At 37.2% G+C, this 19,436-nt stretch overlaps 1 protein-coding gene across 2 annotated transcripts in view; it reads right to left on the bottom strand.

Moving 5' to 3' along the window:
- LOC126262304 (venom dipeptidyl peptidase 4-like) overlaps positions 1-19,436 on the bottom strand; it is a 181,015-nt gene that overhangs the window by 38,961 nt on the left and 122,618 nt on the right. For both annotated transcript variants that reach the window (XM_049958841.1, XM_049958840.1), the window contains exons 8-13: positions 15,257-15,426; positions 15,069-15,178; positions 14,816-14,942; positions 14,514-14,740; positions 14,193-14,421; positions 4,552-4,742 (exon numbers count right to left, since the gene is read on the bottom strand). In XM_049958841.1, the coding sequence (XP_049814798.1) occupies positions 4,552-4,742; positions 14,193-14,421; positions 14,514-14,740; positions 14,816-14,942; positions 15,069-15,178; positions 15,257-15,426 (1,054 nt within the window). The remainder of the gene's footprint in view (positions 1-4,551; positions 4,743-14,192; positions 14,422-14,513; positions 14,741-14,815; positions 14,943-15,068; positions 15,179-15,256; positions 15,427-19,436) is intronic.

Here is a 19,436-nt window from a genome sequence, read left to right as displayed (position 1 = left end):
AACAGTCTCTGGCAGCAGAGGCCAGACCTGTTAGAGACTGTGGTCATGTGTGTGTGTCTGAGTTGCATTTGCGTATGTGTGTGTGTGTGTGTGTGTGTGTATGTGTGTGTAGGCGCGCGCGCATCTGTTGCCTTTTTTCAACAAAGGCCTTGTTGGCTGAAAGCTCATTTTGTGACAGTCTTTTTGTTGTGCCTATCTGTGACTCAGCATCTCCAATATAAAGTGAGTAGCAACTATCCTTTTCATAATATTCCACATTCCATTTTCATAATATTCCCCATTCTACACATGGACAAGATACTCACTGATAATACAAGCACCGTGAGTGTGTGTGTGTGTGTGTGTATGTGTGTGTGTGTGTGTGTGTTTGACCAGCAGTAATTCCTCAGCAAAAGATGCTGCTGTCACATGGACAGTTTTTTATCGACAGTAGGTTGGTGGTCATAATGTTCTGGCTGATCAGTGTATATACACTACCAGACCCTTGTCTGTGTATCTCCACAACCCTAGGCTCATAACCACATGAAAATGTCTTTGGTGTCTGAAATAAGTGGTGGTGGTAGAAAATAAAGTTGCAGCTGGTGCTGTTATTTGTTCCCAAAACATTACTACAGTTGCAGACCCTGAAACTTCATGGTCAATGTGCTGCACAAGAAATTCATTGTACATTGTTGAATGCATCCTCTCCCTTCTCATTCAGTTCACCCTTGGCTGATAATGATAACATTATGTGTCATTGTTGGTCACAAGCACACAACAAAGTGAATGCCTACTTAGTTCATTTTTTGCAGTCCACATGAAGAGTTGTGCTAAATTCTGTCTCTGTGATGGCTTAAAAGTGAATCAATGGGTCATATAGTACAATACAGTAACCAAGAGTAAACATAAATCATTGAGTTTAGAAGATAAAATGAAAGTGCCTGATAAAGCTGAAGTCAGTACTTCTGAGTGTGTTAGCACAGAAGTGACAGCATATTTTTTTGATGTTAAAGAAAATCACAGTAAAGATTCAGACATTGAGCGATAACAAGACAGATTAACTGACAAATGAAAACAGAAAACTGGATCAAAACAGACCATCATTGATGTTGCTCTGTTCACCTGGCACAAGCAAAACCTCTCTGTCATTATTCCTGTAAGATGAACTGTAGGTTGCATTGGGAAGACTTGTAGATAAAATGGTTCGAACAGGTTTTAAGGCCACCACTGAATGGTTTGTCAGACCATGTAATGTGCACAATATCTGTGGCAGAAAAAAATGTGTTAGGAAAGTTTAAGTGCAGATGTTGCAAGTGCCTGTTTTAGAAGAGGGAAATTTGTCTTTGGCATAGGTCTACAACAGAGATGAAACTGCTTTGTTTTGTAAGTTCATCCCTGACAATACACAGGTCAGCAGAAAAGACAGCTCAACTAGTTTTTTATCTCATGATTACATACACTGTTTATTATATTCCTTATTATAGCTTCAGATACTTATTTTAGAAAACATTTCTATAATTGAGACTCCCAATAATTTGCTCTCCCCAATTATTCTGAATTGTTGAGGTTTTACTGTATTTTATCTCTTACCAGTCTCCTTTCTTGTGAAAAAGAACTGGGGAACCACTTTTCTTCATAGATATTTTGTTAAAAATTATATGAGGTTCATTTCGGATAACTTTTATCCAACCTCAACTTTTTCTAATGAAACACCGTAATATCCAGGAACCGTCCCCTTCTTTATGCCACAATTGCTCTTACACATCTACTCTGACATCATTTGTACATTATTATTATTATTATCATTATTATCATCATCATCATCATTGATTATTCCCATTTGAAGAGAGCATTTGAACTTGAATTCCTTTATGATGATTGTTTATGTTTTTTCTGACCCCAAATTTTCTTCATGTGTTCACTGTATTGTTTCTTTCGCTCCACTGTCCATTTGCATCCTGGTCTCTTCTGTGTTGTGGTGACAAATTTATGTTTTTTGATGATGTTCCTGAATTCAGTTCTATTTTCTGCATCATTTACTGTTATGTGTACTTGTCTAATGTCCTCTTCAACTTCTTTTATCCATTTTGTTTTTCTCCTGCCTGAGTTGATGACTTTAAGAATTCACTTTGAAATTCTGTTTTCATTCATCCTGTGGATATGTCCATAGAAATGCATTCTTCTTTTCCTTATTGTATCTGTAATCTTGTCTGTGTATTTATATAATTCTGATGTTGGGCTCTTCTTCCAGATTCCTTGCTCTTGTATCAGGCCAAAAATTTTCCTGAGAATTTCCTTTCTTGTTTCTCTATTTCTTTGATTTTAGTTTGCCCACCTATTTGTGTTGTTTCAGATGCATACAGTGCCTCCGGAAGTACGACAGTGTTGTAGTGCCTCAATTTTGCGTTAATGGATATGGACTTTTTGTTATAATAGTTCCACATGAGTTTATATGCTTTGTGTAGTTTTTTTATTCTTTCCTCATTGGCCTTTAGGTTGATCCCTGATGGCTGGATGATTTCTCCCAGGTACTTAAAATGTGGTACTTGTACGATTTTCCCATGGGTTATCACAACAGGCAATTTGTCTTGTGGCACACTTTCTCTGTACTGGGTTTTCTCATATGAGATTTGCAGGCCAGTTCTTTGTGCAATTTCATGTAACTTCTCTATGGCATTAGTGGCTTCTTTTCTATTATTTGTGAAGATTGCAAAGTCATCTGCAAAAGGTAAACATGTCACATTGAATCTATTATCTTTTCTAATGCCAATTTGGATTCCTTTGACTTCTTTTTCCCATGTCCTGATAATTTTTTCAAGAATGATATTAAAGAGTAATGGTGAAAGTCCGTCACCCTGTCGCACCTCAGTTTGGATTCCAATTGGTTCAGAGATATCCTTCATAAATTTAACCTTGGAGACTGTCAGTTAATGTTTGCCGAATGAATGCTCTCGTCTTTCTGTCAATGCTGAATTCTTCCAGCGTGTTGCAGAGTGCTACTCTGTCTATTGAGTCGTAGGCCTTTTTAAAATCTACAAAAGTGACCACTGTGTTTCAGGTGTTTCTCATCTGGAGAATCGTTTTCAGATTCCAGATCTGTTCTATACATGATCGTCCCTTGCGAAAACCAGCCTGGTATTCTCCTATTTGTGGGTCAGCTTGTTCTTCTAATCTATTCATGAGAACTTTTGATAGGATTTTACATGTGACCGGCACGAGTGAGATACCCCTGTAATTATTTGGTTCAGTTTTGTCCCCTTTTTTGTGGAGTGGATGGAGGAGTGCGCATTTCCATTCAGAATGGATCTGTTGTGTTTCCCAAATGTTTAATATGATTTTGTGGATTTTTCCTGTTAATCTTTCATCATTTAGTTTCCATAGTTCTGCAATAATTCCATCTTCTCCTGGGGCTCTATTGTTTTTCAGTGTCTTGATCATTTCTACTATTTCGTTGATGGTTGACGGTTTAGTGTCGGGATTTGGTGTAGACGTCTGGTAGTGAATATCATCTGTAGGTCTTTCGCAGTTGAGAAGTTTGTTGAAATAGTCTGTGAGGATTGGGTAGTTATTCTTCGTGTTAGTTTGTGGTGAACCATCTGGTTTCTTGAAGCAAAGATTGGGTGGCTGGTATCCTGCAATATGTTCTTTAAACGTCTTATAAAAATTCCTGTTGTTGTTGTTGTTGTTCTTCTTCTTCTTCTTCTTCTTCTTCTTTTTATTATTATTATTATTATTATTTTAAACAGGTAGGTGCATGAATGGTGTGTATGTGTGTGTCTCTTTTACAAATGAAGGCTGTGGCTAAAAGCTATATGTGAGTGTCTGCAATTTGACATGTCTTCTTTATGGTAAGTAGCAATCTGTCTTTTTCATGTTGTTGTTATTATTATTTTACCTATGCTGTATTTCTTTTTCATCTCTTGACCATTGTAGTTACTGTGCCATTGCCATCTTAACTACCCAGTTCAAGTCCTTCTTTTTTCTTCTTACTTTGTTTTTAATTGTGTCTCTTACCAAATTTTCATTGTATTTTTTCACATCTTCTCGAAGACATATACGTATAGTTCTGTTTAATTCAGCACATTCCAACATGTTAATTATTATTGTTTGTTTCACACTTTCACCTTCTTTTAACAGCTGCCTTGTTCCATTTGATGTTTTTCTTTCCCCTATTTTTTCACACCTCCAATATATTTTGCTATTTGCATAAGCAGCTTTGCCTGTTTTGCCCTGTTTTGTCTCTGTCTGTATAATCTTCGTATTGTAAGATCCTGAATGTGTTGCTTAATCTGGAACACCTCTGTATTATTAAATAAATTCCCACAGTGTACTTCTTACATGGAGAGTCTGTTCTTTTCTTTCAAAAGACTGGATCTGACAAATATGAGTTTCTAAGTCAACCATCAATCCATGAGTACTGTAGCATGAAATTTATTCTATTTAACAAAGCATAGATGTAACTTCTTTTTAAAAAATCATTTGTAAGCAAAATAATAATGAAATAGTAACAGTTCATGCCTATTTAATCAACTGTAACAACATAGGAAACAATCAATATGCTTTGATACATACACATGAACCAGTAGTGGATATTTCACATTTTTGTTGTAATTGAGCTCAGGAGGAAGAATTAGCATAACTTGTGCCTTATAGCCATATGGTAGCTCAACTTCCTGAAATATCTTTCTTGGCCTTTCTAATATTCTCTGCATTGCTACTTGTATTCTTCTGTTATCTTCCCACAAGAACTGCAAGCCATTATCCTGTAAATATCAAAGTTTATTTTATTATAAAGTTATTAAAAATTATAACAGGTATGTAAATAAGACAGTACTTGTTACAAATGTGAACTAATTTCTCAAGGGAGTAGCACACATAAGTAAGTATCTAATTTTGGGTTATCACAATCAGAATCTCAGCCAATCTTGTAATAAGACAGATATCAAGGTGACATAAGTAATCACTTACTATCATTTAATTGGAGCTGTATTTTCTGTGTACTCAGAAAAATTACATTTACTTTATTTTACTTCTTTATTCCATTCTAATTATTCAAAATTAGGTGCAAAATCAGTATCAAATTTTTCCTCTTTTCTAGTTTACTAGTCCAAAGTTTAACAGTATAATAATGTCACTGCCTTGCAACTAAAGTGTGAGTAAGAGCTAGGAGTTGTACTCACTATTTTTTATTGCTGCATGTAGACAATTTTATCTGTGCCACATGTGCTCTTCATATCTGTCTACTGAAATTAGTATTTCTTATACAGGTCATTTTATTCTTGTAAATCTTTGTTTGCCATGATTACTTCAGTGCCCTGTGACTACAATATCGGTAAGTGTACAATTTCTGTGATATAGAATTGAATGATCAAATAGGCTCAACCATAGGTAAAGCAGGTTGTGGACTTTGGTTGATTGGTAGGATACTGTGGAAATGAAGTCAGCCTACAGAGCAGACAGCTTAAAAAAACATGACACATCTTAGAATATTGTTCATGTATGTAAGACTCCCAATAAGAATAGCATCACAAATGGTCACAGGCTTATTTGACTCACAGGAAAGTGTCACTGAGATGCTGGGAAACGTGAATCGGCAGATACTCAAAGAGACACCAACTGTATTGCAAAAGCCTTCTTACTCAATTTCAAGCAACAATATTAAGTGAGAAATCTATGAATATACTACAACCCCTTACATATGGGTATTGTAGGATCTGCATAGACAAGAGCAGACTAATTATGGCATGTACAGAGGTATTTAATCAGTAATTCTTCCCATACTTATGAGAAGTACCCTGCCACACACTTTCCACTGATTTGAGCTTGTAGGTCAAGATGTAGATTTGTGTTTCACATGGATACAAGGTGGTGAAAACTGAAGCTGCTTGTTGCATATGAAGTTCTGAGTGGGCGCTGGCCAAGGTCCATGAAGGAGAATAAACCCAGAGGTTCATCTTTGACTGAAGCCTTGCAATTACTGTGAAGCTACAACTAATGCAACTCAGATTTTATTGGTGTTATCCATGCATTCTGCCACCAAATTATTTTCCAAACCACCAAATAGGACTGAATACCTTTGCCAAAGTGCAGGCTCCTCGGCCATACTAGGTCACTCGAAGCACACTAATCTGGAGGATCTAAGGTATTAATACAGAAGCGTGGCCTGCTGCCCACTACCATGTTCTTATTTAAAATAGATTTACCATCCATTGTTAGGCCAGCATAATTTAACTGTAAAATTTACAAACCAAATGAGAAAGTAGATTTCAGTTTTATGTCTACACTGCCAGTAAAAAAAATAGTGCACCTCAAAACACAATGTCAGTTTTGATCTGATGTTGGCATATGCCACCTGGGGGATAGTAAATGTTCTGATAATGGTTTCAACGTTGTCCACCAACAGATAACGTTGTGGTGCAGCCGCCAGAGTGCCATCTGTGTCTAACCTTTAATAGAGAATGCTCACAGCCAGAAGGCTCAATGTGATGCAAACAGGTGAAGCAGGCAGGCAACCATGTGACGGAGATGAACTCATGCTTCCTACAGCCAACTGAGTGAGTTTGAAAGGGATCAAATTGAAGTCCTTTGGAAGAACTGCAAGACAAGTTGATTCTACTGCATCAGTTGTGCAATGATACTGGTATCAGTGGCCACATGAACATTCTCACACCCATAGACAAGATTCTGGATGTCCATGCAGCACAGATGTCTGCCAGGATCATCATATTTTAAGGGCAACAGTGTCAGATCATACAGCCGCCACAATTCAGATAAGAGGGCTTGTGAGACGAGACATCGATATGAACTGTTGCAAACTGGTTATTAGCAGTAGAGCTGCAGGCATGCACATTATAGCCCATCTACCACTCGTGCCACAGCATTGACATGTACAGCTTGTCTGATGCCATCAGAGGATCACTTGGAAGATGGAATGGCATGCAATGATAAGCTACAACTCTCATATACAGGGTTATTACAAATGATTGAAGGGATTTCACAGCTCTACAATAACTTTATTATTTGAGATATTTTCACAATGCTTTGCACACACATACAAAAACTCAAAAAGTTTTTTTAGGCATTCAAAAATGTTCGATATGTGCCCTTTTAGTGATTTGGCAGACATCAAGCCGATAATCAAGTTCCTCCCACACTCGGCGCAGCATGTCCCCATCAATGAGAGTTCGAAAGCATCATTGATGCGAGCTCGCAGTTCTGGCACGTTTCTTGGTAGAGGAGGTTTAAACACTGAATCTTTCACATAACCCCACAGAAAGAAATCGCATGGGGTTAAGTCGGGAGAGCATGGAAGCCATGACATGAATTGCTGATCATGATCTCCACCACGACCGATCCATCGGTTTTCCAATCTCCTGTTTAAGAAATGCCAGGTGGAGCACCATCCTGTTGAAAGATGAAGTCGGCGCTGTCGGTCTCCAGTTGTGGCATGAGCCAATTTTCCAGCATGTCCAGATACACGTGTCCTGTAACGTTTTTTCCGCAGAAGAAAAAGGGGCCATAAACTTTAAACCATGAGATTGCACAAAGCACGTTAACTTTTGGTGAATTGCGAATTTGCTGCACGAATGTGTGAGGATTCTCTACTGCCCAGATTCGCACATTGTGTCTGTTCACTTCACCATTAAGAAAAAATGTTGCTTCATCACTGAAAACAAGTTTCGCACTGAACGCATCCTCTTCCATGAGCTGTTGCAACCGCGCCGAAAATTCAAAGCGTTTGACTTTGTCATCGGGTGTCAGGGCTTGTAGCAATTGTAAACGGTAAGGCTTCTGCTTTAGCCTTTTCCATAAGATTTTCCAAACCGTCGGCTGTGGTACGTTTAGCTCCCTGCTTGCTTTATTTGTCGACTTCCGCGGGCTACGCGTGAAACTTTCCCGCACGCGTTCAACCGTTTCTTCGCTCACTGCAGGCCGACCTGTTGATTTCCCCTTACAGAGGCATCCAGAAGCTTTAAACTGCGCATACCATCGCCGAATGGAGTTAGCAGTTGGTGGATCTTTGTTGAACTTCATCCTGAAGTGTCGTTACACTGTTATGACTGACTGATGTGAGTGCATTTCAAGCACGACATACGCTTTCTCGGCTCCTGTCGCCATTTTGTCTCACTGCACTCTCGAGGGCTCTGGCGGCAGAAACCTGAAGTGCGGCTTCAGCCGAACAAAACTTTATGAGTTTTTCTATGTATCTGTAGTGTGTCGTGACCATATGTCAATGAATGGAGCTACAGTGAATTTATGAAATCGCTTCAATCATTTGTAATAGCCCTGTAACTTTCATGTTTCTGGAGGGGAAGCTAACCAGTGCTTGGTATGTGCAGAATGTTGTTAGATCCATTCTTTTGCCATTCATGCTATGGGAAGGTTCCAACAGGATAATGCTCACCCACACATTGTCTGGGAAACTCAACATGCTCTGCAAGACATGCAGCAATTTTTCTGGCCAGCACAATCTCCTGACTTGTCTCCAATTGAGCATGTGTGGGACACGATGAGGTGAGAAGTGACTTGTGTGACTCATCGACCAACAACTCTTGCAGAACTACATGAGCAGGTCGATCAGGCTTGGAATAATTTTTCCCAGGACAGTATCCACCATCTCTATGATCGACTTGATGCCAGAGTCAGTACCTGCATTGACACCTGTGGAGGCTACACCACGTACTAGTATGGGTGTTACAGCATGAGTATCTCAGAACTGCTTGTGCTGTTGGTCTGTAAATGTAATAATTTCATGTATTCCTGTGGTGTGCATACTGTAAGACATTCGGTACACACACAATCAGATTATTTGACCTGTCGCTCTAACGAAGTAGGCGAGTGTCAGCAATATGTCTCGTGGTCTTATCGTGGCGTGTTTAACTTCTGCTGTTAGGTCAGACGATAGAAATGCCACTTGCACACTTAGAGTAGCAGATTGACGGTGACCAACTTTAAACAGAAGTTGATTAATTTTCACAGACATTTATTAAAATAATAAAAATCATAGATATTACGTAACTTGATTCTGGATGCTGTTTACAGTTGACAATCTGAAGTTCCTTTGGTCTTGGTACGTTAATCTTATTCTCACATATCTCTGATGCTTGACAAAGTGTCTATACATTTCTCTTCATGGCTATGTACAGGAATATGATAATCTTATTAGGCACAGACTGAAACTTGACTACAGACTAATGCAGACTGATGCAGACTAATGCAGGCTGACTAATCGAGGGTCTGTACACTCGTTATAATACCTCGCGCATTCAGGTATCACTGCGCGAGTGTGATCCGTGAGGAGAAAAGGTTCTACGTTAGCATCAATCTCATTGGCTGTGTTACATGTTAATACACGGATCGGCAGAAGCAGAATTTGGTCCATCTTTATGGTAGCGCCATCTCGTAGAGCAGAGATGGATGAGCACTGCGCCTGCGCTGTTGTGCTTAGCGGGGTCCGCTCTAGTGGGAAAGTTGTGTACGCACTGCCTATGCAGAACTATGTACACAACAATTCCATATGCACTATAGCAATAATAAATCTTGAATGAATTGGAAACCTCTAAAAGAGTGTACTACTTTTTTTTCCAGCAGTCTGTTTACAGTGTTTTTCAGAATGATAATGAAGTCTCTGAGAAATTGCTGTTTATAATACTATGTACTTGCTTCCAGTTTTACTTTGTTATGTACTTCAACTCATGTAGTTTACATATATAAGAATATAATGTTCATTATAAGTCCCTTGAGTAACTTTGCCGGCCGAAGTGGCCGTGCGGTTAAAGGCGCTGCAGTCTGGAACCGCAAGACCGCTATGGTCGCAGGTTCGAATCCTGCCTCGGGCATGGATGTTTGTGATGTCCTTAGGTTAGTTAGGTTTAACTAGTTCTAAGTTCTAGGGGACTAATGACCTCAGCAGTTGAGTCCCATAGTGCTCAGAGCCATTTTTTTTTAGTAACTTTGTGAGCATTTAAGGAATAATCCCTCCCCCTGCCCCTCTCTTCTTACATATTATCCACCATTTCAGTGTTGATACTTATATTTTCTATCTCACTTGTGAAATTGTTATAGGTAGTGGGTGTACAAAAGTAGTTTTCAACTAAAGTAGCATTCAGAGAGTGCTTAGTTCACGAACAAGTTTGCCAGGATATGAGTATCAGAATATTTGGCCTCTTACAACAGTATATAGACAAATTTTTACAGACTCGCCAGACTGTTGTTTATTTTATTGTGTAATCAATTTTTGTTCACTTCCTTGAAATGCTTCTTGTATCTACTCAACTTCCTCTGACTGTATGGGGGGATTAAACTCTTTTTACTTTACAAAGACTGCATGTTTTCTCAGACAGATTATCATCTGTAAATGGACATTTTTTAGCCAAAAGTGCTTGACATTTGTAATGAAACAATCTTGATGAAAATTGGGGATTCCAGATGATTCAATTTGTGACAAAGTTCTCAGTTCTGAAAACTCTGCCACTGGGTGGCAAACTTGCTCTCCATTACACTTTGATGGTGGCCATTCTGCAGGAGTTGCAATGGAGTTGAAATGTGAAATAGCTGCTCTCACAGTTGGTCACACCTCTGATAAACTAGGGTGTACCCATGGAAGAACTATAAAAGGATCTACTTTGTGGGTGTGTGGGACAGTTCTTGAACAAGTGTGTGTCACATGGATATGACCCACATGGCAATGTGCTGGTAGAAGGTGTGGCATAAGGATGAATTATGATATTTTGTAGCTTGGGTGGATGGCAGAATACCAGATTAGTGGATAAGAACTGGCTGTACAACTGAAAAGTGCTTTCTTCAGTAAAAAGAAAATTCTATTTTCAATAATGCCACTGGATTATGGAAGTTGTTTCTGAAATTATATGTTTCGACCAGGGTACTGAGGAGGAGCGAAATGTGGAAAATGAGAAAGGCTTAGATGAAGTAGTAGTTATGAACATTTGAAATACATTGTTACTGACATTTGCAGATTAGGTAGTCATTACAAAATATGATTAAAAATATCTTACAAAATGGTAGGAAAGAAGTGTGTGGAAGCAATAAATGGTCTAAATGTCTCATAGTCAGGTAATGAGGTAGTACAGAGAAAATTAAGGATAACAGTTGTCAACAACCAGAAAAAACATATTCAGTGATACCATATATGCATATAAAGAGTAGATTTGACAAAATTGTTTGTGAATGAGGATATGTTCTACCAATTATTCTTGTGATCTGGTTGCAGAAAAGTAACACAACTGTAAAAGTAAACTGTTAGCAAAAGCTCATCAATGTAGGTAATGATTTACAACAGTTACACTCAAATTTGTATGTAGTCTATACCTATTATCAGTGCCTATCAAAGGAATGTTACTAATTTAAATGAGAAAATTACTTCAGAACTAATAATCTTCTCCAACTTCATTTCATTTCAGCCATAAACCTTGGTGTAGCCTGTGACATTTCTTGCGATATCTAAAGGATACTTTAACATTTGTGTCCTGTCAACACTATTTCCAAATTATGTTATGGGAATGTATTGTAAAACTAATTCAGGAACAGGACAAATATAAAATATATTCGGACCACTTACACTGCAGAGTAACCTTTAAACACTTTTGGGATCCATGTACATCTTTAGTGATGTATTGTATCAAGACCCTTTCCTCCTTAAGTACTTACAGAGTTACACATTTCAAAAAATCTAATTGCATTTTAAACACAATTAAGACTTGGTTTGTGATAATGATGAACATGTTTTTCTTCAAATGCCCTATTTCAATGTATCAGCTCAGGCTTGTTTATCTTGTAAAGTATATGAAAAAAGAATGAACCCCCATTGATAATGCAGTTGTCAGATACAGAGCACAATAATGGATAGCACATGGATAACGAAAAAAAAAGTTTTCTTCAAGGGAAGCATTTGGTCATCCACTTTAATCAGCTTAAATAAATCACAGGAAACCAGTTCAGGGTGGCCAGAAGGGAGCCTGAAACTCATTTCTCCAAATGTCAGTTGAGTGCCATCAAAGTTATATAACATGGCTCAGTAAAATGTTTGAATATTTTATTAACTAATGTTATGTTTACTAAAGTCTGCTTCCTTTATAATAAGGCTTAAGGACTGTGAAATCTGAATAAAAACAAGTATACTTCTCATCTCAAAAACAGACGGCATTTCAGGGATGAACCAGAATAAAAATCAGGCTTAGGCTCTTAATACACTACACTGATAGCTGTGCACATATGAAATAGTTAAATTTTGTTGTTACACTGTAGGAAAAGATAGAGTGCTACTTACTGTAAAGAAGACATGTCAAGTTGCAGGCAGACACAATTAAAAGATACTTACATAAAGCTTTTGGCCACAGCCTCCATCAGTAAAAGAGAGACATACACCATTTTCACAAACAAACAAGCACCTCACACACACACAACAGCACATGAGTACTAACTCCAGCAATCGCGTGTGCGTGAGGTGTGCTTGCTTATGTGTGTGAATGATGTGTGTCTCTCTTTTACTAATGAAGGCTCTGGCTGAAAGCTTTACGTAAGCATCTTTTAATTGTGCCTGTCTGCAACTTGACGAGTCTTCTTTACGGTAAGTAGTAATCTGCGTTTTCCTATATTGTTGATATTCCTACCTGGAGTTTCCATTGTCTGGTCAAATTTTATTCCTATAAGGAAGAGACCACCACTGCAAGAAAGACTGATAATACATGCCTGCATAGTAGCACTCAACTTGAATTTACCAGGCTTGGATCCTGATGAACGATGAAAATTTCATTGATAGTATTTAGTTGTCAAGGGCTAGATGAGTGGCATACACTTCCTGCTAACCAGACTTTGTGCAAATATCCTGCGATAAATTCCAAATCTCTCCACATGGAGTTAGGGCATGTGACACTGTTGGTGGTCACTTGTCAGACGTGGATGTTAAGCTCAGAAATCTTCTAGGGGCTTTGTGAGGGAAGTGCGCCAGCAACAGGCTCTATGGTCCCCCTCTCATCATAACAATACAACACTGCTACATTATACCAGCTGGAGGAAAAACAACAGAAAATGATCTCCACTAGGACCCTCCCTGAGGATTCCTTATACCTGCATCTGCTCCCAAAACTAATTTCCTGAGTATGGGACTGACTTTGACTGTGAATGAAAAGTTAAAAACTGAATGAATATATTTATATAAACACATGTAAAAAAGGAGTATTAACATCATCTGCAACAGAAGATAAGCTTTTGCTCATCATTCACTGTAGTTAGAACAAGTAAAGGAGTAACAAACATACTGCTTTAAAACTTTGATTGACATTGTACATTTCACAGTTTAAAAAAATGCTTTTCTCAAAAGGCTATAAATCTAGAAAATAGGGAAAAAAAGGAATTTCAAGAGGTATAGATATGGAAGAGATTAGAAAGTTGTCCTGAACGGTGGATTAGGAAACTAACATATTGCATAAAACACTTTCAGAGTGTTGTTCCTAACATGAAATTGTCTTGCCCATTTTGGGTGTCAGTACATTTCATACATTCTTTCTCCTGTTTCATATATTTATCTCCTCTTTGATGAGGATTTAAACTTAAAAAATTATGAGAGAGAATTTTCAGTCAATACTTATTCCCGGTTGCAAAATTTTAGCACTATCAACAGACACATATAAAAGCACATACGCTATCCTGCCTTTTAGAACTAATAGTTCATTCTTCTGGAAGGAGTAGTGATACGTTGGAGAAGGTTAAAAAGGAAGGGAAGGTCACTCAGATTTCAAGATGAGAGGGACCCACCTTTTTACATGTGTCTTTCGGTAGTACTGAAATTTTACCTCTTGGGGGTAAGCGATGAGTGGCAAGTCTTTCTCAAGTGTATTTTCCCTTTGTTAGATTTTAATCTATTTATCTGTTAACATAGCTCCAGATGTTCATGTTTAAGTGACTGATAAGTTCTTAAAAATGTGCACAAAATTTCAAAAAGCTTTTATTTTCTAACTTTCATGGCATAGAAACATATTCTGCACATGTGGAACTATCATATCAAAGTAAGATAATTGAATATATTAAAAACAAAGATGCTGTGACTTACCAAATGAGAAAGTGCTGGTAGATAGCCAGCACTTCCTTGTTTGGTAAGTCACAGCATCTTTGATTTTTAATATATTTTTCCCATGTGGGATGTTTCTTTCTATTTTATTCATATCATTAATAAGATAATTGAACGTTTTATTTACCCTGCTGTGGAAGCTAATTTCTGGGACATCAGGACCAGCACAGTTCAAAATGTAGTATGTACCATTAATGCTGAATGATGCATCATTATGTAAGCAAAACATGTTTCCATAAACTGTTCTCTGATCACATGTAAGACATAATGGATTGTGTGGTGCACCTTCCATCTGATCAGATACACTGTATAGGTGCTGCACAACAGGAAACCTTCCATGGACTGCTATAAAGTACCTGAAAGAAAAGTAATTCATACTTACTGTGTGCAGTTTTGACAGAATTTTATAACAAAATATTCTATTCTAATTTCTTTGTTTTTATCTTACAGTAGGTGATGAGACTGATCCCAGCCGACTATTTTTGTTACACTAAAGTTTCCTCTTGTTAGTTTTTTGAACATATTTGCTTTTAAGTGTACTGCACCAATATGTGAATATTCTCCAATGCCATGTTCTTCTTGAGGAATTATAAACACCATCTTTGCACCCTTCCATGAAAACAATGGTGGTGAATCAAATGCTACCCATCCTTTGTCTTCTGATATTGAAAGGATCTATAGACACAGAAATTAAGCAGTCAGATAAGTTACTAAGTAAAAGAATTTTAAGATATTTTAGGAAATACTTACTTCATTGATATGTCGATAATCTGAGTATTTAAATCTGTATATTTTTGCTTTATTCTGAAGTCGGTTGAGCCATACTGATGCAATCTCATCATTGTTTATCCATGATACACAGGAGAGAATAGGTTCACTGTGATGACATATTAATTACAATAATTAGCATGTTTCAAATATGTGAAGTAAATATAATTACATCTGTGGTCTAGAGAGAATAGTATTTGATCATGAATAAAAATAATGCAATGGAGGTATTTACTTTCTAAGTATGTCTCTTGGCAATGGAACTTTTACAGTGCTTGGCCGATTTTGTCTCTTGGTCTCCAAATTCAGAACACTGAGAGTGACAATAGGCTGGGATGACCCTGTCTACAATTTCATTAATGTCAGTTGTGACAAATGGACAAAATTATTGCTTGGAATAGTTTTAAAAAGTACTGTACTCACTTTAGAATAACGAACTGTAAAATTTCGTGAATATTTATTACTCCTGTAGCTGTTATGCGTGAAAACTGGAATTGTAAGGTTTGCTACATATGTGTCATTAAATGTAGCAAATGCAATTTTCTTTCCATCTGGCGATATCCATAAAGCTTTTTCATTTGTAAATATAGACCCTGAAATAAAACAATACATATTACTGTATCCATCTACTGCTAAGTTTGCATTTTTGGAATAATAAGCAGACTAAGTGAAAACATAATATAACTCCACTGTCATACACAGCACTAGATGATAAAGGTAACAATATTAGGCAGGACAGAAAATTTCACTAGACTAATGCTGAAACTATAGCACAGCTACATGCGCGTTCTTATTGTTGGCACAACACGTTATTCTGTGCCATGAATGATTATTCAAAGCAGACCCTTTGTTCTATAGATTGTGGCATGAGTAACAACTTTAAGACATGTAATACATCAATAAAACAATACAGCTATAATAGATTATCTTACATCTTGCAGATCAATACTATTTTTGTTTCTTTACAAATAATTATTCATTGTTGAATTTTTGTGCTTACTTGTACCCATAAAATAGTACTAAGTATATTTTTGTCTACATAAACGAGTCAATACTGTCAAGAAATTGCTGCTTTTCTTATTACAACACTCAGGTTTTTGTCGAGCTATTTGTGTGTGCCCAGCATCTATGTAAATATCTGTGTGTGGGTTACTTAGTATTGTATACATGTTGACATTTCTATATGAAGACTGCAAAAAGGATAGCAAGTTTTAGTGAATACTGTTATTCTCTCATGTAATTACTATGTGTTTCCCCTTGTATCTGTAATTAAGGTTCACCTTTACCACCGACAATATTAAAATATTTAGTGCTGTATCTGACACAGAGAGTGAAGACAATATTCTCCACGTTGCACCACTGGCTTCACTTCTGTCACCATCATCTCTAATGACCTTGATATAAATGGTATGTTAAACAGAAATCTTCCTTGCTTCCTTCCTCCTGTCACCGCTGCACTAACAGGAGTGATATACAACACAGTGGACTTGCCCTATTCTCCACACCTTTTGCAAGAATTTCTAACTTAACTCCAGTTAAAGAACAGCCATAGCAAGGAGCAGGCATTCTATCTTAGCCTTCACAATTACTGCTACTATTCACACCACTGTTTGATATTTGGATTACAGTCATTGCTCACATTACTGGTATTTCTCTTGGATTATTCTCTGGTTGTATTGGTATTACACACATGCACTGACTTGGCATTACATTGCTTCTGGACTTGTGCTTTTTCTGTATTATTATGTTTTCCATTTGTGTTGTTAATAAATGTTACATTTTCCATGCTACGATACATAGGATATAATGCTAAGATACCTGAAAAGTCCATACGTGCTGTTCTTTGACACTAGTGTCTAAACATTAAGAGCTTTACTGACTTTACATGCATTACACCATAAAATTACCACATAGAAAAATTATAAAAATATTTAATATTTTTTGGTAACTTCAAATATTTCAACACTTCGGCTTCTAAAGAATGAAGTAAACATGATAGTCCCAGACATTTTCAATGGGATTAAGAGTGGATGATTTAGAGGTCCAGTCCAGTTGTGATTGGGTGCCTGAGTGCCAAACCAGGTGCTGCCCAGTGAACATGGGTGTTGTCAACTTGAAAAATAATATTGTCTACAGTATACTCATTATGAAGGTGTAGAAGAAAGGGCAACACTTGGTTACCAAGAATGTTGAAATAAACACCTTCATTCAAAAATGACTCATAGGACTATAGGTACACAAGACATCTTGCATCATTTGAAATGAGGGAGAGTAATAGTTCATTGGGCCATCCTAGACACCTCCAGTAAGGTACTGTTCAGTTTCTGTGTTGTTCGACCCACTGAAGACATGTAACTATATGTGCTCCTGTGGGCAACAGCTTTTAGCAAATTCCACTGCATGCTGTTCATTTTGTAATGTTCACTGAAAAATGGGTTGTGATGGATCTGTATTCCCCACCCCTGACAGCAGCAAATCCTGAATCCAATTGTCATTGACAGTGCATAATAGTCGTCTTCAGTCCATGTGCTTAGGATCTTTTTCTGACCACTGCTCTTATACTGTGTTACAAGGCTGCAAATGGCACACCATTCCTTGTAGATAGACACTACACATCAATACACCAACAAATCAGGCAGCTTTATTCACTGTGTGGTCATTGGCAATAGCTTCTTTTAGCCATTTTGTCAAGTTTTTACATCAGCCCATCATACTGTGCTACATTCTTCCAACTAAATAGCATACACACCACTTCACTGCTATGATTTATGACAGTGATAGTGATTCATATGACAGCAGGGTACAAGTTCCACACCACTTACGGTGCTTCAAAATGACCAGTTTTCTCTTTTATAGGGGTGATTAATATGTAGTCAAGTGAGCTTATGCTGTGAAAAGTAAGTGTAAGAATGCATAGGTCTGTGAAAGACCTTATGCAAGAAATTTAGCAATTGATTTTATGTACATTCTTACTGCACATTTCCATAGAATAAATATTTTTTTTTTTTACTTTAGTTGCATTGCCTCAGAGAATTATGACAGAGGACAGTTTGCAAAGTATGCTAACAATCCTATGTACAGACCAACACAATGAGTATGATTTCTTGGTGCAAAGCAGATAGAATTGAGCTTTTTGGTTAAATTATCTGCATGCTGGCACCTCCTCAATTTATTATCCATGTCTAGGAATGTCCCACATGGCCCCTCATATAATATGTTTCCATTGATCCCTACTTCTGGAACCTGTAAGACATTTTTATTTGTTTGGAATTGTATAATTTGAGTCTTGGTAAGATTAGGGGTTAAAGTGTTCTGCTGTGAAACATTGATAAGCCTATTTCATTATTCTCCTAGTTAAGCCCGATATGAATGTGTTTATGCTGGTATCATCAGTAAACTTCACAGTTTTTATTAATTCTCCAATGTCCTATGTTGATTACTTATGTAGGCCTAAAACAGAAGTGGGCCAAACACTGAACCTTGTCATATTTAACCTTATGCACTCTGTAATGCAGATGCAGGACATCTCCATGCACTCTTATTTAAATCACTGTCACCTGGCGGCAAGTACATCACAGCACCACAACAGTGATGCCACTGATCAAAAATTAGTGTATACATTAAAACAAGAAGTATGCTTTCATTCAAATATATTTACAGAAGCATTACAATACAAAGCTTTTCATTCTGTGATATTTTTGAAGCTCTTCGGGTTGGACTGATTCAATCATCATTTCACTCAAACTATTCACAAATGAATCACTGTCATCATCAAAATCATTGTCATAAAAATTATTGTCATTCTCATTTTCACATAGACAGTCCTCTGAAAGCGTTACAGCCTCTTCCTCAGAAAGGTCTGTGAGTGAAGAAGTAGCCATTTCAGACCTACTAACTTGAATGTAATAATTACAACCTATTTCTCAACACAACTACTACAGTTTGTCACTGAGTTAAGACAAGCTTCTGTAGATGGCAGTTCTATAGTGTGTTGATGCCTAATACAGTCAGATTTGAAAATGGAGCATCGAAAGCCATGAAAAATCTTGTTGAATGAGACTCAGTATCAGATTGGAAATAAAATTCATCATTTTGAGTTCCATGCTGCATTGGAGTAGAAAGTGAATTCAGCCTTTTACATGTTGTGCCATTAGTTAATGTGACCTGCTGTTGTTACTGTTAAGGTATGATTTCCTCCATACAACAGCAATGCTTTGAATGCCATACTACTTTAGTTTTTGTAATATAATTTCATGATCTAAGCAGTCAAATGCCTTGGAAAGACCAGAGAAAAAGTGGACTGGATAACTTTTCTTGTTGGTTCTTCAGAACTGAGTTTGTAGACAACATACTGTTTTTTTTTTTTTTTTTTTTTTTTTTTTTTTTTTTTTTCAGTAGAGAAGCTTTGCAGAAACTGAACTGACTTGTTAAAATGTTATTATCAGAGAGGTGTTTCAGTACTCTGTATTACCTCAGCTCTGAGAATATGTGAAGGAAAGAGATGTGTCTATAATCAGAGTTCACTTGCTTATATTTGAAAAGTAGGTGTTGAAGCAGGTTTCCATCATATGCTGTAAGGCCCCTGGAATGTTATGTAGCCCAA

The sequence above is a fragment of the Schistocerca nitens genome, chromosome 6, assembly GCF_023898315.1.
Source record: "Schistocerca nitens isolate TAMUIC-IGC-003100 chromosome 6, iqSchNite1.1, whole genome shotgun sequence".
Taxonomy (NCBI): Eukaryota; Metazoa; Arthropoda; class Insecta; order Orthoptera; family Acrididae; genus Schistocerca; species Schistocerca nitens.
This window is presented reverse-complemented; position numbering and strand designations above follow the sequence as displayed.